At 44.4% G+C, this 22,778-nt stretch overlaps 1 protein-coding gene and 1 long non-coding RNA gene across 3 annotated transcripts in view; one reads left to right on the top strand and one right to left on the bottom strand.

Moving 5' to 3' along the window:
- The window catches only part of KMT2C (lysine methyltransferase 2C), a gene marked incomplete at its 5' end in the record, with an annotated part of 338,124 nt that extends 321,711 nt beyond the window's left edge, over positions 1 to 16,413 (bottom strand). Inside the window, one exon of the mRNA XM_084618362.1 lies at positions 16,247 to 16,413. Coding sequence (XP_084474488.1) covers positions 16,247 to 16,413 — 167 coding nt within the window. The remainder of the gene's footprint in view (positions 1 to 16,246) is intronic.
- Positions 16,414 to 16,432: 19 nt separating this feature from the next.
- The window catches only part of LOC311515378, a 110,343-nt gene continuing 103,997 nt past the window's right edge, over positions 16,433 to 22,778 (top strand). The window contains exon 1 of one of the 2 annotated variants that reach the window (XR_014710122.1): positions 16,433 to 16,569. This is a non-coding gene — a long non-coding RNA (uncharacterized lncRNA). The remainder of the gene's footprint in view (positions 16,570 to 22,778) is intronic. The other variant, XR_014710121.1, reaches the window with a different exon arrangement.

Here is a 22,778-nt window from a genome sequence, read left to right as displayed (position 1 = left end):
TTAGGCCACGACTTCCCTGACAAAAAAAAGGCCCATTTTTTCCAACCGGTATCTACCATTTGTTAGCTATGCAGTTGTAAAATCCTAGTGGAGACATGGCACTATAGTTTTACCATGAGGTAGCTAGGCAAGGTAAACCAGGAGCAGGATATAGTGTTTACTTCACTTAGCTACCTTGTGGTAAAAACTACAGTGCCTTGTCTCCACTAGGATTTTACAGCAGGATAATTAATGCAGGTTAGTTATCCTGCTGAGAAAAAAACCACCACCTTTTTTGCAGTGGACATAGCCTTAGGCTCCAATATTGCAAACACTTAGGCAGATGTGTAACTTTACTCATGTGAGCAGCTTCATTGTCCTCAACAAGTCTACTCCTGTGAGTAAATTTTTGCACATGGTTAAGGGTATGTCTGCACTAGAAATGCTATAGTGGCACAGCAGCAGCAGTGCAGCTGTATCACTGTAGACAATTACAACAGTGGCGGAAGGGATCTTCCATCACTGAAGTAAATCCACCTTTCTAAGAGTATGTCTACACTACCTGCCAGAGATCCAGTGGGGGTTGATTTATAGTGTCTAGTTAGACACGATAAATTGACCCCCCAAGAGCTCTCGCATCGACTCCTGTACTCCAGCATCACGAGAGGCGCAGGCAGAGAGTTCATGGGGGAGTGGTAGCCGTTGACTCACCGTAGTGAAGACACCACAGTGAGTAGGTCTAAGTACGGTCGACTTCAGCTATGTTATTCACATGCTGAAGTTATGTAACTTAGATCGATATTTCCCCCCCCTTCCCCCCGCAGTGTAGACCAGGGCTAAGAGGCAGTAGTTAGGTCAATGGAAGTATTCTTCCATCAACCTAGTGGTGTCTACACCAGGGCTTAGGTCAGCTTAATTACATCACACAGGGTGTGGAAATTTTCACAGACCTGAGTGATGTAGTTAAGCCATCCTAACTTTGCAGTGTAGATCACCCCTAAAAGTTTGCACAATCAAAAGCTTGGGCAGGGAAGGGAATGCCACGTATGGATCTTTAGTCACCCCTCAGGCCAACTGAAGGGATAGTGTAGACAGGTTATGGAGGAAGCTGCTTCCAAGCCCTTGTCAGCAGGAAGGTGTGTCACCGTGATACAGAGCCAGACAGAAAACAACAGGAAAATAAACAGAGTCCTAGAAGCCCTTGTGACATTGCATCCCATAATACTTTATGGAAATATGATTATGAATGTATATACGACATAACTGGAATATGTTTTATGCTACATATGCCATGTAACATATTTCTGTAAAGGTTATGATCTACTGAATATATTCATCCTATTTGTATGCATGTATCATTTTTGTATTCAAATTTATGAATATTGGCTGCGTACTTGTTTGATTTCAAGTAGCCTTAGTAAGGCATTTGGTCAACTTCTTTAGAAAGGAATTTGCAAGTTAAGCGCCCAATCAAGAAACACTTAACGGACAACGGATCTTGGAAGGCTCCAATCCACATATGAAGTCTCCCTGAGGACGTTCAAGGTAGCATGTGAACAATGGCTGCTACCCGTAAATTCTGAGTCATGCATGGACATATGACTTGCCCATGTGACTCCATAACTCCATCTTGTAGCTGGGATTCTACACAGGGGGAGGGAGGGGTGTCCACCCACAAGAGAAAGCCTATTTAAACCCTTGGGAGACCCCTCCGTTTTGTCTTCAGCTGGCTCAAGAGATGGCCTCCCCACTCCCAAAGGATACCTGACAGAAACTGAAACAAAGCACAGTAACCGGGGGGGGGGGGGTCGACGACTGGACCCAGACTAGAAGGAGACTAGTCTGTAAAAGAAGCTTACTGGAACATCTGTGAGGGTGAGGTTTCATCTGTAATCACTTTCTTACTATATTAGGCATACGCTTGTGTGTTTTGTTTTATTTTGCTTGGTAATTCACTTTGTTTTGTCTGTTATTACTTGGAACCACTTAAATCCTACTTTTTGTATTTAATAAAATCACTTTTTACTTAACCCAGAGTATGTATTAATACCTGGGGGCAAACAGCTATGCATCTCTATCAGTATTATAGAAGGCGAACAATTTATGAGTTTACCCTGTAAAAGCTTTATACAGGGTAAAATGGATTTATTTGGACCCCATTGGGAGTTGGGCATCTGAGTGCTGGAGACAGGAACATGCCATAAGCGGTTTTTAGATAAGTCTGTAGTTTGGGGGGGATGTTGTTCAGACCTGGGCCTGGGTTTGCAGCAGGCTAGTATGTCTGGCTCAAACCAGGCAGGGCACTAAAGCCCCAAGCTGGCAGGGAAAGCAGGGACAGAAGTAGTCTCAACACATCAGTTGGCAGTTCCCAAGGGGTTTTCTATGATCCAACCTGTCACAGCCCTCATTAAGCTCTCATACAAAAAAGGAGGAAGAGAGAAACCAAGGATGTGGCAACAGAGAAGATGCACACTAACAAGGGGAAAGACAGGCAGAAACGAGGGAAAGAACATAATCTTATGAAAAACACCTTTTCTTTTTGGGATGTCGTATGGTGGTTAGATATCAGAGTCATGGGTAGGATATAAAAATAACTAAGAGGAAGAAGTAAATTGCTTCTACGTTCAATTTGTTCCTGATACCAGCTAATTAAGACACCTATCAAGTTAACTTTTATCATTAAAGAAACCTCAAAAAAAATCCTCACACTTTTGGATTAGACCCTTTTAACAGAGTATGCAGGAGAGTCCCAAACAACAAAAATTAAAATCTCGATAAGAAGCATTACATTGCATAGTAGCACTTGTATACTGTGTTGGGATGGCATGCAATAAGGTGTGGACTGGGTTTTTTTTAAATACATTTTGAATTAAAGAAGAGAGAGATACATACGCAAAAATATTTTGAACTGAGCTAAGTCTAACCTTTACTTTTTCTATTACACCTAGATACTGTAGGTGTAATTAGTTGTTTATAAAAGAGTTCCCAAAACCGTGGACACTACTCACTAATATATAATGCACCATTTACGCTACAGCATTACAATTTTTTTAATCAAACAACTCAACAAATACAACATCACTCAGAATTATAGGAACTTCTCCAGAGTTCCTTAGAAGCTGCAATCTCAAAGTACCATGTGACTGAGTTAAAGAACAACTCACGTGTTTCAGTCTGAGTGCATTGCTCACCACTGCCTATGTTTTTAAACAGATGTCCTGAAATTTAAAATTATATTTCTACCCTATCCAGTTTTAATTTATTTCACAAGAAAGCACTAGTACTCTTAGAAACTCATTTCCAGAATGATCACTGCAGCAAATGACAAAACTGATTTTTATTACATCATCTGATGAACTAAGCAATGGCTGTACCACAATATGAATGGTGATGCCTCATGCCATCTCTCTAGTAACTGTGCAGTGAAAAATCCAAAGCATATGGTTAGATGTAAATAGTTCAAGAGAATTATTGAAAAAACAGTAGAAACCTGCTCATTTGTACGAATGACTCAGAGGCCTCCACTGAATGTTACTTACAAATTCAGTTCAGTAAGTGAGCAAACTATAAAAAGGCAAAGATACTGTATCACAAAATATTCTTTATTTTGACAAATGTAGTAGTAATAAATACTAATACTTGTTTTTTCATAATGTATTAATAAATGTACTACAGTATATTTGTTAGTATAACTTGAAGAAGTCTGGCATTTTCCTACCAAATCTCCTATGTCATAGATCACATGGTGAAATGATGGTCTTGTGGCTGTATCAAAGACTGGAAGTCAGGAGACTGAGGCCTGGTCTATACCTAAAACTTAGGTCAACCTGGCTACATAACTCTGGGCTGTGAAAAATTTCACTCTATCCAATGTAGTTAGGTTGACCTAACCCCCACTACAGATGCCACTAGATCAGCGTGCCAGCTCTCAATGAGGTGGATTTACTACAGCACTGGAAAAGCCCTTTCGGTTGCCGTAGTAAGTGTCTACACTGCAGCAGCATAGCTGCAGTGGGGCAGCTGTGCCACTGTAGCACTTGTAGTGCAATACCCTGGGGTTCTATTCCTACTTCTGCCACAGTCTTCCTTTGTGACCAAGGGGTTAACACATCCTTTTTCACAGGATGTTGGAATGCCTAATCTAGGGGTAGTCAATAGGTGGACCGCGGGCCAAATCCAGACTGCCAGATACATTTGAACAGACGGTGAAATCTTTTTATTTACTTATACTTGCGTCACCTGTGACTGCCTTTGACCGCCAGTGCTGACCGCTCAAGCGGTCAAAGGCAGCAACAGGTGATGTAAATGTGGGGCTAGAGACCCACTGCCATGGGACTGACAAAGCTCTGGGCTGTCAGTCCCAGGAAGCAGGACTCTGGGCTTTCAGTGCCCCACAATGCCCCACGTGGTCAGTTAAATCGGTGGAAGTGCTCCTGGTGAGGACACATGCTGCCGAACAGGCAAGTCATAGTGTGGACATGAAAAACCGCAGTAATTACTGCAGTTGCTGAATGTCGACCTAATTTAGGTTGACTTAATTTTGTAGTGTAGACTTCCCCTTATTATCATCTTTATTGTTACTGTGGTTTGAAAAATGTTCCTCTAGAGAGTCTGGACCTTGGACTTTACCTTGACCAAGAAATTTGGACCTTGATAAAAAAAAAATAATTGACTACCCCTGCCCTAATCCCTTAATGTCTGTCGAACTCTTGAGATACTTGAGAAGAGGTGCTGTAGAAGCTCAACATATTAACTGTTTACTGCGTGTGTAGTAATGTTGTTAACTACAATTTCAAAGATTTAACAACACATCATTTAAAACAACCCAAACTTTCAAAACTATGGAAATCATAAACCACAATTACATAAATAACTCTGGTCCCAACCTTAACACCAAATTCATGCACATACACAAACAACAAAAACAATTCACAGTAATAAGCACCTGAACAACTCTGATCATGAAAAAAACAGTTACAGAACCACCAGTGTACACAACAATCTTCTTATTCATCCACTACACAAGTTCCACTCATAATTGAGAATCAAAAGTTTAGTTCCTTAAGTCTTATCCATGCAATGGACGTACAAAGTCTGGCCTTCCACCCATATAAGGATTCCACGCTTGCCAGGCAGCAGTCCTGGCTTCCCCCATGTTGCTCCCCAATTCCTATATTTTTATAATATATATTTATAAATTACACATTTTTAAAAAATTAATGTTACAATTTACAAATGTAAAAAAGCCCATATAGAGCAGGGGAAAAATCAGGGGTCTGAATGGTACATCAAGTGGAGAGCAGGGGATGAGCCAAAGAAACACAACTAAGCTACAAAGAGAAAATGTAGAATTGCATTACGGCTCTTCTGAAACGGATGTGGATATCATTAAATGCTGGCTTACCCTGACGCAGATTGCAGTCAAACTAATGAAAAAGATTCTTAAATAATTATTTTCTGGAAAACATTCTGTGCTTGTGTGTCTGAAAAACTATCTGCATATGTGAAATTTTGGACTTTTGAAAACCTACTGCTGCGAATGTGGGCCAAAATAATTCAAATAATTTTAAATTAAGTAGCATGCATAAACATTTTTAATCAAACACTTTTCAAAGTCTCTGGAAAAGATCTTTTCAGACCCTATTTTAAGCATACCCACTTGCAAAGTAAATAAATAAAAATCTACTAATCCAATCAAAAGTTAGATAAATGTTGAAAACAGGGTTTAGAAGGAAAGTCTGGACACCAACCTATCTATGGAGTCACAACTATCACCACCATAACCAATGAGAATTCAGTGCAGGATTTGGCTACTAAATCTTTACCATGAAGTGGCGATAGAAAGAATTTTGTACTAATTACAGTGTGAGCAGATTAACAAAGTTCTACTGTATAAAACTACTTTTCAAAAGTCTTACTGCACTTACATCATATTATTCTTATGACTTTTCATGGATATCTAGCCGTTAATACAAGCTCAACAAGACAAAGATCAAGAACTCAGTTTTGATCACCAACTTTTTCCCCTTTTATGGACACCACCACCACCATCACATGGATGTCATCCTTAACTAAGCCCCTTTCCAGACCCATACATAAAGGTAATGTTTTGCCACTTTCTTCTGCACAACCTCACTAAGATCCAGACTTTCCTCTCCTTCCACATAGCTAAAATTCTTTTCCAGGGCTTCATTATTTTGCTTCTCAGCTATCACAACCTCCTCCTCTCTGGCCTTGACAAATATAATCTTGCCACCTCTTAAATCCATACCAAAGGCTACTGCAAAAATCATCTTCCTGACTCACTGCTTTGGACAGATCATCCCTCTCTTTCCATCCTTCCATGGCTCCTCCTTTTCCACCACATCAAGCACAAACTATTTGCCTTCACTTCAAGGCCCTTCATGGATATTCTGACTCTACTTATCAGCCACCTAAATCCTGCCATTACTCCTGCCTTAGTTGTACCATCATAGTCTCTCCAATGCACCCCATATGCATGGAAGAAGATCTCTGTAAAAATATTTAAGGTCACTACATTACTCCCTTTAAATCTCTCTTTAAAAATCCACTTTATACCTTGATGTCTGCAAAACACTTGACAATGGCTAGGCACCACTGCTTACTCCACTGTTCATAATTGCCTCATTGTTCTCTTATGCTTTCATCACCCCAATCTCCTTGTCCTATCCACCTGCTGTCTTGTCTTAAATTTAGATTGTAAAGTCATTTGGGTGGGTACCTTCTTTGTGTTGTATGTCTAGACAGTGTCTAACACAATGGGGTTCTGGTCTCTAGGTGCAACCATAATTATAGCAGAGCAACAGCTTTCTGTTTCAATCTCAACTCTAAGTGCTCTAAAATCTGTACAGTGAATCAGATTGCCCTGAAATTTGGTGTACCTCATAAAGGAATTTGTCAGTGATCCAAATGGTGAGGTAATTGTGTTGCCAGCAAGCAGAGTGGAAAGCTGATTGCTGTTTGGATCAAAGACCAGTTGCAGACCTTCCACAGACATCCTGTCCAAAAGGTCTTCACCGTCAGCTTCATTTACTTCACAGCACCACACTATGTATAAGTCATCAATGTATACGTCTGGGATTAGTGCTCTTGGGAGCACTGAGTTCAGTCATTTTGCATTACGGGCTTTACACGTTGGTAATGTGCAGCTCCCCTATCCTGATGGCAGTGGTGTAGGTGGCAAACATCAAAATCCATGATGGTGTTCTTCACGTATATGGCTAGGCCATATTTCGGATGGTAGTGGCTAGCTGTGAGGTTGTAACCATGGATACAGTAGCAGCTGGCCTGTTGATCATCGGAGACATGGGTTTCTTGGAGTGTCAGGACACCAGTGTTATGCCAGACACACTCACACTTCGTCCGAGAAAGTTCCTCAGTGTTAAGTTGGAGGATCCTTGTTCCAGAACCTATCTGGTGTGTTACTTGGCCCTGAAGAGGACTATTACGGTGGCTTAAGTTGTTGCTCTGAAGACCAGGAGGTCTTAATCATTAATCATTGTTCGGTCTTAATCATTAATCGATGTTCGGTCACTGGGTCACAAATTCGGATGACCTTGCCCTGGCAACTCAAGCAGCCACCTTCAGAGACACCAAGTCCACTTTGAACAGGACCTAAACACCATGAAGGAATATTTATGGAAATGGAGGCTCAAGCCAAATCCCCACAAAACAACAGTCACTGCATTCCATCTTGATAACAGAAACACTAACTGCACCCTGCAAATGACCTTCTGCAACAACACTGTGACATGACCCCACTCCGACCTATCTCAGAGTGAAGCTGGATCATGACCTTCTGAAGTAGGCAACTGCCAAGATGAAGACAAGGGTCAACCTGGTTCAGAAACTGGCAAGCACAAGCTGGGAATCATCAGCGTTACAGACATCAGTGATGGCCCTTGTGTACTCTGTTGCTGAGTACTGTGCACCAGCATAGGTCAGAGGTAGCCAAACTTGACCTGGTGTCCAACTAAATACTACAATGTGGTGCATCACTAGAACCCTCAAGTTGACCCCAACACTTTGGCTGCCAGTGCTGTTGCATGTTGCTCCCCCATCCATTCGCAGCAACGCCACAACCCTTTGGGAATTCCAGAGGTTCGTGGAAAATGAACATCTTCCCATCCACCAGGACTGTAACAACATCCCTCACCATCACTTGAAGTCATGTAAGCCATTTTGGACCCACACATTTAACCTTCAACAATGCAACTTCAACCCTGATGAAGCTTGGAAAGCCAAATGGAGTTCACAAGAAGTCACAAATAAACACTTTGTGAAAGAACCAATGCAGAAGATCACTGGCTTCGATCTCCCACAAAGCTCATGGGCAACCCTAAACCGTATCAACACAAATCATGCCAGATGCGGATACTTGCTTCACAAATAGAAAATTAAAAACTCTCCAGCGTGCGACTGTAGTCACCCAGAACAGACTATAGAACATAACAACTCAATGCCCAATTCACAAATACAAAGGAGGCACCACAAGAATACACTCGGCTACTTCAGACCCAATTATGTGGCTTAACCATCTAAATGTAAAATTATAGTTGTTGCTCTTCATTTACATCAGCCATATGAAGTAGCAATGATCCACATGTGAGGAATTTGACCAAAGGTACTGCCCCCAGGGGAAAAAAACAGCTTTTCTTAAAGTTGATAGATTCTGTCCACCCTCCACCCTTTTTTTTCCACCCCCCTCCTTTTTTTGCTCACAAACAGATCAGATCAGGGCTCAGAATCAGATCACTTCACCAGGATCTAAATCACCTGAGGGTTGGTTACCCCACCAGCCCTTTGGGTGAAATCAAATTAAAACATTATTTCAAAAATATTTTGCTTCTCTACTTCAGGCAACCAATTGATTATCCTGAGCATATATAGGCAGAGGAGTTAACAGGACTGTTTGCCTTCAACTTTTCACACTAATAGCTCAAGAGGATAAGCAGTAATCCTTCAAACCTGACTGAGCCAGTGTCAGTCTGAGTCCCACCATGGGCAGGAACTTTGAGAAGGTTGGATGGCATATTTGCTAAAATCTGTCCCTGAGGGCTGCACTGGTGGGAGGGAGATAAATTGGGATAGATGGTGGGGCAGGTGAGAGGGGCTGGGGAGCTGAAGTGAGAGGAAGGGACTGGGGCACATGGGGATGAGTGGCAGGGGGCTGTGGGAGAACAGGGGCGGGGACACCTTTCGTGGCAGAATCTGGGGTGGTCTCACTCTACTGCCCCCATGTGATGTAAGTGGGAATGTGGGGAAGCCCCCTCTGTCCCATGGGACGCTTAGAACAGGCATGCTCAGACTATGCACTAAGAACACACTAAGACTATGGCTACACTGCAGAGCTTATAGCGGCACTGCTACTGCAGACGCTATAAGCCAAAGGGAGAGAACTCTCCTGCCAGCTTAAGTTACTCCAGCCCCCGCAAGCGCCAGTAGTTATGTTGGCAGGAAAAGCTCTCCCGCCATCATAGTGCTGTCCACACTGGCGCTTGGGTCGGTGTAACTTACGTTGCTCGGGGGTGGTTTATTCACATCCCAGAGCGACAATTTATACAGGCATAAGCTGCAGTGCGTACATGGCCTGAGACTGGTGTCAGGAGCCAAGAATGGGTATGCCTGCCACATCGTAGAGGCTGTCCAGCATTGGGGAGGGAGGAAAGGAATATTTGGCACAAAATCTCTGTCAAATTGTTGGGTTGGGGAGTTATTTTGTTGTTGTGTGTTTGTGGGGTTTGTTTGTTTGTTTTTTAAATGTAATCTGCACACAAATTATTTTTGAAAATTAAATAAATTACATCTCTGAATGTTCACTGGGAGGGGAGGGTGATAAATGGGAATAGGTGGTAGGAGAGGAATGAGGGATTGGGGATCTCAGGTAAAATGGAGAAGTAGGAATTAGGGGGAAAAGGAGAAGACAAGAGGGGCTGGGAGAACATGAGGGGTATCAGAGGAAGTGGTGGGGTGATGAGGTTCGGGGCATGTCAGCTCTAAATTCTCCCCTTCCATGTGTGCTGGGATCTCAGGGAGCCCCACCCCTCTGTGAGGGTCTGGGCCCCTCTCCCTGCCCACTGTATGTTCTGGGATCTGGGAGACTCTGCTCTTGGGGTGTGTCTCAGCCCCTCTCCCTGCCTCTCCATGTGTGCCGAGATCTGGGGTGGGGGAATGAACGTAAAGTAAATTTATACATCTGAAATCCAGAAAACGAATAGCTGGAATCTGGGGTGGATGGCTGGCCAGCGTGTATGGGGGAGGGATGGACTGGGTGGACCTGGGGTATGGCTAGGGAAGCCTGGCTGAAGCAGGGGTTGGAGTCCCAGCTAAAGGTGGGTAGTAGGAGTGAGGACCTGCTCAGCATGCAGGTTGGACTACATAACCAAAGTAACACCGGGCCCTTCAGTAAGGTGATGCCTGTGATATGCTTCTCAGTAGCATAGGGCAGGAGACAAGAGGAGCAACTTCTTACATGTCAATAGTTTCTACAATGCCAACTAATGGCTTAGTGGGATGGGGAGGGGAGGAGAGGGAAGAGGGAGCTGGAAATGCTGGCAGAGGTGGATTACATGTTGCAAGGAATGGTGAGGAAAGCTGTGGGGAAGGAAAGAGACACACACCAGTCTTCTCTCACACACTTAAAGTTATGTAACAACCATGTCATAAATCTGTCACTGTTTTGGGACACAGAAATCTCATCCTTGGTCTCTCATCAGCCCTGTTACCAAATGAACATTGCAAACATTTCAAAGCATGGCCATTATCCCCCTTCCACTATGAAAAAATGTAGAGGAGGGGGGCAGAGTGCTGAGTAATCACACAGCAACTGTGTTGTCTAATGGAAAGACCATTGGACTTGAATTCCTAGCTCTGCCACTGGCCTGCTAGGTGACCTTGGTCAAGTCACCTCATCTTTCTATGCTCTCATTTTCCATCTGTAAAATGGGGTTAATGATGTAAAGTTTTCTGAGACCTACTCATGACAAGCACTATATAAAACCTAGGTCTTTATATTATTACCTAGCCACAGTAGTTTATCAATTGCAAATCCAGGTGATTTAAATGACCACGAACTCCTATCAACATTTCTCTTCCTGTTTAAAAAAATGTATGAAGTTAAATGGCAAAAAAAACTTCATTAACACAGAGAAGGCTGTCCAGTTATAGCTTGTGCCCTTCCAGAACATCAAGTTCAGCAAAACTCAAACATCTGAAAACCAGGAAATACAGAGGTAAGGTAAACAAACGCCCACACGACCTTAACTCACCCTCTTTGAACAATGCTCCAATATGCCCAGAATGCACATACTCACACTCTGCCTTTTCACTGTAATGAAGCATTACCTGCACCTGCCCTACACTCAAACACTGAGCCGACTCACCTGACAATACCACACTTCTGAAATTAAACACACAGGATACCACTTAAACCTATACTTTCTCATGTCCCTCATTAAATCCGCAGACTGCTCTCATGTCCCACCTCACTTCTGACACTAGCCATGGCAAGAAGACCCAGTGCCCTGCTACTGATTATAACCTACACAATTCTGTATTGAAATGATGCAGATTGGCACCTCAGGGTGCACACACATCTCCTTCCTTCAATCACACACATGGGCGGGACTTAGACCCAGATCTCTCATATCATGAACGCAACTCTTCCATGCTACTCCAATTTATTCCTCCACCATTCAATACAGCTACACCTAACGATGTGAATACAGCTGGAATGCATGCAGATAATTTCCAGTGGTGATTGCCAACACCAAGGGGGCGGAGTCAAGGTTGAATGAGTGAGTATTTATCTTAATTCTAAAAAAGAAAAGGAGTACTAGTGGCACTTTAGAGACTAACCAATTTATTTGAGCATAAGCTTTCGTGAGCTACAGCTCACTTCATCGGATGCAATGAAGTGAGCTGTAGCTCACGAAAGCTTATGCTCAAATAAATTGGTTAGTCTCTAAGGTGCCACTAGTACTCCTGTTCTTTTTGTGAATACAGACTAACATGGCTGCTACTCTGAAACCTATCTTAATTCTGTATTCCCTGATTTTCAGAAGTGAGTTTCACTGAACTTGATGTTCTGGAAGGGTACAAGCTGTCACCAGGCAACCTTAACAGTTCATTAATTAAGTTTTTTGCCACTTACACAGATAATAAATAACTATTCACCTATGATGTTTCCTGGGGGCTATATCTTTCACATAACTATACATTCAGTTCTGCCACATCCTCAGAAAAGCTGTTTTGACATACTTCTCTACAGGCAGAAACGCTCAAGGTATTGACAACTGATGAGTCCCTCCTTCATAGTGTATACCAATTCCTTCTTCACCTACAAGAAAGTTCCCATGTTTCTTATGCAGAACATGGCACAAAGCCTAGGTGCACTATGAGGATTTTTAGCCTTTTTACGACACATCAGGTAGTGCTGCTGCCAGAGGCAGGATGCCAGTTTAGATAGAACTATGTAAATCTCTACTAGTGTGGAAATTTCTGTGCTCCCACAATAAATAAATAAAGGGCCTACATTTGTGAAGAGCTGTGGGGTCTGAGCATCTCACGGGAGCAAACCCTATATAGGAAAATGAAAAACAGTCTTAACTCAATCATCCATTTGAAACCATGGTCAACAAGGAGGTAAAATACTACTAATTGAGTATTTTTCAAATACTGTTCTTTAAAGGCAGCACCTTTAACTCATAAATCCTTTTACTCCAGCTATTTTGTTTTAATGTAGTGTAGTGTTCTTATTTAGATCATTACTTAGACTGAATATCCAATGGAACATTTTCCGTAATGGGATAAAGTGGCTGAACAATCTGATTGGCTAACAGTGACTTAGACATGTGATTATGGTACAAAACGTGCTCAGACATATGCTCTATTATCTGATTTACAAGAGACATATTAATCCAACTAGAAAGCACAGGAGAGAGGAGAAAGACATAGCTAAGCAATCATACAAAAAATGGAAACTTTATTTTCATGCAATGTTTGTTTTGCATCTGCATAGCTAATTTTAAGATTCAAAGATATTAGACTGGTTTAAAGATCGAAACAGTATACTTTAAAAGAAACCTCTCTTTCCAGAAGCACTGGTGATTAAAAACAATCCAGTCTTCATCTGATCAGTGATAAACTGGAGCAACACTACTACCAACGCCAAAATCCTATTTTTAGAAATGTTGATTCCTTGTGTTCCTGTAACACCTTGGGCTACAATCACGAAAACTTTTCATACACACACTGAAGTCCTCTTGCAAGGATCAGTTTGCAGCATCAAGTCACATACAGTAATATTAAAATTGTGGAGGAAAAAAACAAACAACTTGAACTGTCTGTTTTACTTTTCGTATTTCACTCACACAATTCATGTGCATTACATATAGCTAATGAAAAACAGTTTCACTTTTTTCTCTAGCTAGTTTCATTTTCTGACTCTCACACACTGGTACACATTTTATATATAAGTATTTATATTTTTGAAAGGTTTAGAAAATGTTTTTTTAATAAAAAATAATCTAGATTTCTCCTTAAAACTGACTGGCAGTCTCCCTTTAATGCTAGAAATATAATTGAGAAAGGAATTACACTTACACTTCACTTTTCACAAAGTACACGGATGATCTTAAACTGGCATGGAAGAAATTAGGTTTTCCACAAATTGCGGTATTTTAAAAATGAATTAAATTAAATTAGTTCACTTTTTAATATTCTGTAGCTACACAGACACATAGGCATAAGTAGGCAGCATTCAGAGTTTCTTTATAAAAACTATTTTTGTAAAAGTAACTCAAGTGCTTCATATGTAACTAGATGTTATATGTACAAATAAAATGGGAAGAAGTATTCAAATATAGGGTTTCAGAGTAGCAGCCGTGTTAGTCTGTATTCACAAAAAGAAAAGGAGTACTTGTGGCACCTTGGAGACCCACAAATTTATTTGAGCATAAGCTTTCGTGAACTACAGCTCACTTCATCGGATGCATTCAGTAGCTGTAGCTCACGAAAGCTTATGCTCAAATAAACTGGTTAGTCTCTAAGTGCCACAAGTACTCCTTTTCTTTTTTCAAATATAAGGGTAAAGCAGATGAATCAGTACTGAATGCAAGGATTGAAATCTTTAAATCACGATTTGAGAACATAAGAATGACCATACTGAGTCAGAACAAAGGTCCATCTAGCCCAATATCCTGTCTTCCAACAATGGCCAATGCCAGGTGCCCCAGAGGGAATGAATAGAACAGGTAATCATCAAGTGATCCACCCCCTTGATGACTTCAGTAACTCTGCCAGAGGTTACGGGTCTATGACAGGAGTGAGTGGGTGGGTGAGGTTCTGTGGCCTGCAATGTGAAGGAGGTCAGACTAGATCATCATGATGGTCCCTTCTGGTCTACAACTGAGCTGCACACAAACAGTAGCAAGGACTGCTAACCACTTTAAACTTCCACTATGGGAAAAATCTATATTATTTTAACAAAACACAAAGATTTAAGAGGGATGGGGTCATGAATTAAAAGCTACTAGAAGACATAGCCACACTAAAACCAGACAGTCAATGTTAGAAAGCCTCTAAACTGTGAACAGGAAAACAAAAAACAAAAAATGAATCCAATTTTTATCTAAAACAATATATTTACTCATTACAAACAACATAGAAGATCAATACAACTCAATGATCAAACAAAAATATTTTCCTCTATGTGTTCAGTTTATTTTATGCACTTAACAGCACTTTGTATATAGTCAGTTTCACAGTTTCTCCATATACTGTACAGTTTGTTTCCACTGTTGTTTGTGTAAGGTCTTTCATTATAAAGCTACAAAAACTGACTGGGAGATTCAGGAGAAGATTTAATAAACTAGCTTTAACAAAACATTTTTGTTTTAAATTGACTAGATGTCAAGTTGACTGTGACCCTTAAAAAACAAAAACACTAAAACTTTAAGCCTGCAACATGGTCCATAGCCTGTAGTTCATTACATTCAGAACATAAACATTAAAAATAGTAGCAAACAGGTTTATTCTACTTTTATCCTGGAAAGGCCTCTCATTAAAAACCAAAACTGAGTGCAGTTGGTACATAAGTAGCACTATGGGAATGAGGCCTTTTGGAGTCCTGCTTCACAACAGAGAGACAGAAATTGGTCTAAACAAAGATATTACCTCACCCACCTTGTCTCTCTAATACACCTCACACACATTAGTATTATGATAAATAATTGACTCATATACACTGTCAGAGAGTATTCGTTGGTGCACACAGCAGAACATGGACGTTAGATATAACACATTCCTGACTCCCACACAAAAGCGCCACAAAAGGGACTTTCCATTTAAAGCCAAACATAGTCCACAGTCCACCTGCACCACATATGGACGCAGCAGATCACTCCAACGCGCTCCCTAGGTTTCGCTGAGATGCGCTGTTGATAGTTGACGCAGTTGCAAGGGGCAGCCTGCCTTAGTTTGCTAAAAGTGTACGGTGCACATTCAGTTCCGCCTGAAGCGTGAGGAGAGCAGGGACCAGAGAAGAAAGCAAACCGGCGACAGCAAACAACAACGCAAAACACCACAATCTTCCCAACCACCCTCTTGTTGTGCCTGCTACCTTACACCCTCCCCTAGCCTGGCCACCAGACCCCGTCTGAGGCTGTTTGACAGCTCCAGGGAGAGAGCAGCTTCCACTTTCAAACACACTCCGGGGCTGGTTTGGCTACAGGAAATTGCTGTCTAAACTTCTGCGTAAAGAGAGAGGTTTTTAGGGTCATCCAGTTAGGGCTAGATCAATCTTTTCTTTTTTAAAAAAAGCCCCAAAGAAACAGCCAGAAGACATCAAGGGACAAGCTAAAATAGAGGGCAAGCCAGAGCCCTGGAGGAGAAGAGAGACCCAAGAAGGGCAGAGGGAAGGTGCAAAAGAAAGGGAAAGAGGAGAGGGGTCCATGAGCAAGGCTGGGAAAAGGGGGAGAGAAAGAGGGGAGGAGAAAAGGAAGAGAGAAGTGAAAAGGAAGGAGAGAAGAAAGAGGCCAAAGGTGAAGAAGAAGAGGGCAGTGGGAGAGGAGGGGAGAGTGCAACGGGCAGAGGAGGAAAAGAAAGAAGAAAGGTGAGAAGGGAAGGGACCCTCCCAAAATGGCACTGGGCAGAGGGGAGGGGGCGCTGAGGAGCGAGCCTCTGCTGACAGCTCCCCCTGCGCTGCCTGCCCCCTGCCCCCTGCCTCTCCCACACGCTCCGAACTTACTTCTTTCTGGCTCTCTGGAAAGGGGAAGCGCCATCTTTGCGAGGCCGGCCCCTAGGTCTTTTGTCTGTGGCTGCTGCTGGGGGGGGAGCTCTGGGCTCGGGGGGCTGCTGGGGCGGCGGCGGCGGCTCCGCCACCCCCCCGACTAGACTCTTGTCCTCCGTTGACATCCTAGTCAGCAGGACAAGAGAGACACATGGATGAGGAGGAGGGTGGCGATGAGGATCCCGATGCTCCTCCTGCTCCCGATGCGCCTCTCCGCCTCACCTCCGCCTCCTCCACCTCCGCCTCGCATCGCTGGCCTCAGCCGCCGCCGACCAGCGCAGGTAGCAAGGGGAGCGGCATCGGGAGGGCCGGGAGGGAGGAAGGAAGGAAGGGGGGGAAGGGGCTCACGCACAATAACCGCCCCGCAGAGCGGGCTCGCCGGGGGGCGGGGAGGGAGAGACACTCCCGCGGCGGGGCGCCCCGCTCAGAGGCCCCGGGAACAAGCGGCTGCTCCGGCTCCTGCGCTGCCCGGCTGCGGCGGCCGCCGCTTCATTGTACGCGGCGCCCTCCCCCTGGCGGCGCCCCCGGGGCGGAGGAGGGGCGGGCGGCGGCAGGGGCCGAGGCAGAGAGGAAGTTTTGACAGCTCCAGCTGTTGTGTGTGTGCCGGGGGCAGAGTCCGGCCGGGCCCCGCTCCCTTCCCGGCCGGGCCGGGAGCAGGAAGTTTACTTGGGGGACGGAGGGGAAGCCTGGGGCCTGCGGCTGGCGAGGGATCCCGGTGCGGCGGCGGCGGCGGCCCTGGTGTGTAACCCCCGTCAGTGCGACACATAGACACAGAGCCACTCACCCGCCTCCCCCCGCGGGCCCCACACTGCGCCTGCCCGGCCCGCCCGCCCAGCCACCGTCCCACAGCAGAGACACCCCTGCGACGCGCCGCCGACGCTGACCTCACGGGCTCGCTGCCTCTGCCGGGCTGGCGGCGGCTGCGGGGAAAGTGCGGAGCCCAGGAGCTGGGACTGGGCTCCGAGCCTGGAGCGGCGGCGGCGGCGCGGAGCGTGTGACACCCTGTGCGCTCATCCCCGCCGAGACTGCGGGCGGCTCCCAGGGAGCCGCACCAGCGGGGAATCGGCGCTGGGTGTACATAGCCATGGCTCAGAAAACACGTACCTGGACGGCGCGTGGAGCCGGATCCAGGGGCGCACAGTCTGCTCTCGTTTGCACCCCTGTAAACCGGATTAAATCAAGTGGAGTTAATCTACATTTACACCCGATGAGCGGAGAGCAGAATTTAGCCCAAGGTGCACGGAGCTGTCAGTTCTCCTGACTGTGTGTGTGTGTGTGAGATGTTTAATACATACATGTGTTCCTTACACAGCGGTAGGGGAAATCCAGACACATCAGATAGACGCACACAGAGTGTCTGTTTTAATACAAAAACCCAATGGCGATTGTTCCTTGCGCACCGTGTGGCCCCGGACATGTATGCGGCAGCTCTTCCCCTTGGAGTTAGGCTGTGTGCTCGCAGTGCACAGCCCTTCGTGTTCAGGGCACCGTGGGCCAAACCGTCTCTCTGGCATGCACTCAGGCAGCAGTGCCCGGGAGCCTAGCTCGTATCACAGGGGCGAGTAGGGTTTGGCCCTCTGAGACAGAGACATAATGTGGGCAGCGTGGAAGGTTTCCAGCAACTCTCGCTGCAACAGCTGCGGCTGCTTTAGGGAGGCGGAGAGGGGTTGTGTTTGCGCTAATCTTACTCCTTGCTTCCCCCCCGGGGCAGGGCCTCGCTGGCGGCCTGCCCGCCCGGATTCACTGGGGCTCAGCGCAGGGGTTAAGAATAAGACTCGTTATTACACAGGATTTAATACGTCCCGCAGCCCACTAGAGTCTGGCTCCAAGGAGATACGCGGCTTGATGCCCTAACGTCCGGGCACAGGGCGAGGAAGTCGCCCTGGGAAGATGCCGTCATGCCGTAACGGCTTGGTACCTGAGCAGGACGGGCCGGCTATCTGCCTTATTTACCCCAGCGGCGGAGCTCACAGCTGGACTTTCATCCCGGATCCGCCCCAAACGCGCAGCCCGGCCCAGGGAAGGAGCTGAGCTAGAGAGACTGGGAGGAGGCCAGAGGCGCCTGCTTTGCTCTTGCCTCCCCCCACCTCCCTCCCTGGAGTCAGTTTTGCAGAGTTTAAATCTGCTCCTCTTTGCCAGGAAAGACTGCTGAATGTGTTTCTGTTCTGGATGTATTGACTTGTGTCCCTCACTCAGTCTGACACAGCCCTAGCTCCTGTGCGCTGCTCCTCAGCAAGGCTTCTCAGAGTATTTCAGGACCCCAACCCCTCAGCTGTACACTTTGAGGGAATGTCAGTCCCTCTCCTTTCACAATCACATTTACCTTCCTCCCAGGCCAGGCCAGTGCTGTTTCACCTGTGTGAAAATAAGTGATTCACATCACAAATGCTGAATCATGAAACTGATGTTATGTACGGTAAAGAACATCCTACAGCATTTGAGTCATTCATATATACAGCAGTGACTCAGACAGTGTGTGTACTTATTTAAAAACTTTGCTGAGGAACCCAGAAATTTTGGTGCTCAGTACCACAAAAGACCCCAAATAAATAAGGTCAAATAAAACTTGTAAAGTCCTTCTTTATATTGTGTTCCTTTTTTAGGACTTTGCCTTACTTTTGGGCCCCAGTTGATTGAGAAGAATCGTCTTAATTATTACACTAGTGTATAGGCACAAGGGTATAGATAGCATTTTGAAGAGTGTACGTGCACTGGCTGATGTGTTGTCTTTACCCACCTACAGTGTACCCATGACTTCCTGGGTTAGTCTGCCATTACACACAACCTGACCACTGACAAAAGTAGGAGCAGATAAAGCTAGAGCTGTCACCAGCATCTGAGTAAAAGACCAGATGAAGAACAAAACTTTTCCCCCCTTCCCTAAAAAAATTCCTACTAGCCACCTTCAGAAATATTGCAAAAATAAATTAAACTATTTTTTACATCAAGATAGGAATCTCAATGTAAAATGCCAGTGGAGACAAGGCACACCAGCTACTTCAGTGAAGCTAGTTGAGGTCATCGCTATAATCCCCATGTAGGGTTTACCTCAACTATCTACACTGAGGTAAAACTCCTATTATAGCTTTTTATTTGTATTAGGATAGTACTTAAAGGCCCCAATCATAGACCAGGACTTCATTGTGCAAGGCACTATACAAACACTGAACAAAAAGATGGTCCCCCCCCTCCAACAGGCTTACAATCCAAGTATCTTGTCTCCACTAGGATTTTACATCAAGGCCATGTCTACACTATAAACTTTTGTCAGGATAGCTGTGTCAGGGATGTGTTGGGCAGGATTTATGACTGACCTAGTTTTGCCAGCAAAAGCCCCTAGTGTAGACCTAGCTATACCAGCAAAACTGTGCTTTTGCCACTAAAACTTATTTCATTTTGAGGGACTGGAACATATATACAGGTAAAAATGCAGTTTTGCTAGTACAAACTGCATAGCACTTTGCTGGCATAGAGTACTGGTATAGCTATACTGGTAAAACCATCAAGTGTAGACATGTCCCAAGCTAGCTATCTTGAGTTAGAAGCACACTTTTTTGCAGTGAATACATAGCCTTAGACAAGGCAGCACCCTGCATTTTAATGGGTGTTAAGAAGGTTTCTAATTCATATTACACTAACTCAATCGAAATGATAAATGTATTTTCAATTGTTTTTGCCCATCAAGGCAGAACTCCTTTGAAAATGCCAGCTGAAGTTATAAACTCCTAACCCTCTTCAAAATAAGTATTTTCAGTGCCTGCACAAATAGGTTTCAACCTATAACTGAGACCCCATGCAAGAGTATTTAAACAAGTCACATTTACAATTTTTAACTTCAAGCACATCAAGACAATTTTAGATATGTTTATGACAAACTAGGAGTAAAATTCTAATGCACACAGACTTGCCAAAACAAGAGCGAGAAGAAGCACAGCTCTTGTTATGGAAGCCATTAAAGGAACATGAGGACTGGTATGTAAATACTGTTGTATCATTATAGCATTAAAAACAGCATTGTGCAACAAAAATAATGAGGAATAAGATGACTCAAGGAGCTGGTAGTGGGCCACAGGCACTCTCTCTTTCATGTTATTAATTCAAATCCAGATCGATCTAATGATGTTCACTAACCTATATAAAATGAATTAGAGATTTAATTTTGGTTTCTTTGGGACATGTGCCTGCATGATTCTCAGAAAAGAACACCAAGTAGTCACAATGGCCTTGCCTACACTAGGATTTAAGGCAGGATAACTAACATTTTAAAGTCCCCTGTAGACAAGACACTGTGCCTTTAACAGATGCTAAACTGATCAAATGAAAGCCTAGCGGAGCATAGGTCAGCTAACACAGCACCAAACATCTTAGCATCCATCTTAATTAGTGCTAAATGTTTTTCATTCATGTTATGCTAACTCAGTTGAGCTAATGTGGTTGAGAAACACACCTTTTTACCCATCAAGGGCAGGTCTACACTGAAAACACTGCAGTGGTGCAGCTGCACCAGTGCAGTGCTTTAGTGAAGGTGCTATCAAAGCTTATGGGAGGGCTTCTCCTATCAGCCTAGGTAGTCCCCCTCCACAAGAGGTAGTAGCTCTGTCGATGGGACAACCCCAACAACATAGTGCTGGCTACACCTGAGGTTAGGTCAGTTTAACTGCATCACTCAGGGGTGTGGATTTTTCAAACGCCTGAGCAACATAATTATACCAACCTAATTTCCTAGTTTAGACCTGGCCCATGACCCATAGGACCCTACTATACTCCCCCTAGGCTTTCATTTAATCAGTTTGGCACATTTTAAAGGCAAAGTACTTTGTCTTCACTAGACTTTTAAAATGTGTTTAATGTGTGCTGACATCAGACCTTTACACCTTAGTCTAGACGAGGCCTTAGGAATTTTAGGTTTTGTCCATACAGGAAAGTTTTTGGTATAAACTAAAGTGTGAATTTAAACCAATAGTACTACAAGTATGACCCCCATGTAGAACAGTGGCTTTTTTTTTTTTTTTTTTGGTTTAGCTTATGTTGCTTGAGAAGTGGTTTAAGAGAACTAAAAAAGCCACCAGAATAAATGTGTCTGCATGGCCAATGTATGGGGGGTGGGGAGCCACCTATGGGGGGTGGGGGGCAAGGGATGGAACTATACGTGTATCACTATACCTGTATAACTATATCAATAGGTAACATTTTCCTGTGTAAACAAGGCCTTAGACAACACTGTCTTTCAGGGTTGAGAGTTTTGCATATGTTACCTCCATTAAAAAACACAAAATATTAACAGCACAAATTGCTTACATGCAAGTCTTCCTATTTTTGACTACTAATTGATTTTCTAGATTAAAATGCAGTATGTGACAAAATGGCTAATGTTATTATGGTGGGTCCCACGCTTTTCTTCTGCGGGGGCTAAGATACCACCCCTTGCCCCTGCTCTTGGGGCACCAAGGGCCCTCGTAGTAGCCCAGGAAGGTGGTAGAGGAGGGAAGCAGGGGGAGCGGTCTGAGTTTACTCCACACTCTGAGCCTGAGCCCCAGCCCCTCTCAACCCCTGCAGGTTTCTTACCCTCAGTCCTTAGACACTGGGGCAGGGTCTCCCTTACTTTGGTTCCCTGGTCTTAAGTCTCCACAGCTCCAGTCCTCTTTCTTTTCTCACCCACCCTGACTGCCTGAAGCAGGAGGTTTTATTAGGTTCCTGATAGGGCCTTAATTGACTACAGGTGCTCCAATTAACCTGAAGCAACCCTCCCTCTCTACAGGGAACCACACCTTATACCAGGGCTTATAGTTTTCCCCTCTCCTACTGCTCCCTGACCCTCCTACCCCACCTCAACACTAGGGGGTTGGGCTACTTGGGATGAGAGACAGTGTTGTCATGACAGGTTGTCCGTGTTGCCGCATTGGCTTCTGGCTCTATGCTGTATCCAGAAGTGGAAAGATTGTAGGGATAGGAACCATCTAGTCACTTGTGCATTCCTCTTCTTGTTTGTGTGCATCCATTGGAGTGGGGCGTGGCAGCAGTTCACCCTTGTGACAGACCAAGTAGGTAGTATCATAGAATCTCCGTGTGCTAGGCATTCTTTTTCTACTACAGCGTACCGTTGCTCTCTGGGCAGGCGCTTTCAGCTGAGGTAAAGGATCAGGTGCTCCTCATCCCCCACCATCTGTGAAAGGATGGCCCCAAGTCCTATCTCCAAGGCGTCCGTTTGTAGGATTAATTTCTTTTTGAAATCTGGGGCTATGAACACTGGATGACTGCACAGGGCTGTCCTTAGGTCTGTGAAAGCTTCTTCCGCTGCCTTGGTCCACTTAACTATCTCCAGGCCCTGAGCTCTTATCAGGTCCATCAGAGGCACAGCCCTCATAGCTAAGTGTTACCAGATGTGCCCGTTACTTCAGGGTATACTCCTTTATGAGGGTTACCCTTGGGGGGGAAGGGGAGATTCTGTAATTCTATTAATGTACTGCTTATGTGTCACTTGTGTGTTCAT

This window comes from Lepidochelys olivacea, assembly GCF_965140295.1.
Source record: "Lepidochelys olivacea isolate rLepOli2 genome assembly, chromosome: 2".
Classification (NCBI taxonomy): domain Eukaryota; kingdom Metazoa; phylum Chordata; order Testudines; family Cheloniidae; genus Lepidochelys; species Lepidochelys olivacea.
The sequence above is the reverse complement of the archived record's forward strand: the minus strand, read 5'-3'. Positions and strand labels throughout refer to the sequence as shown.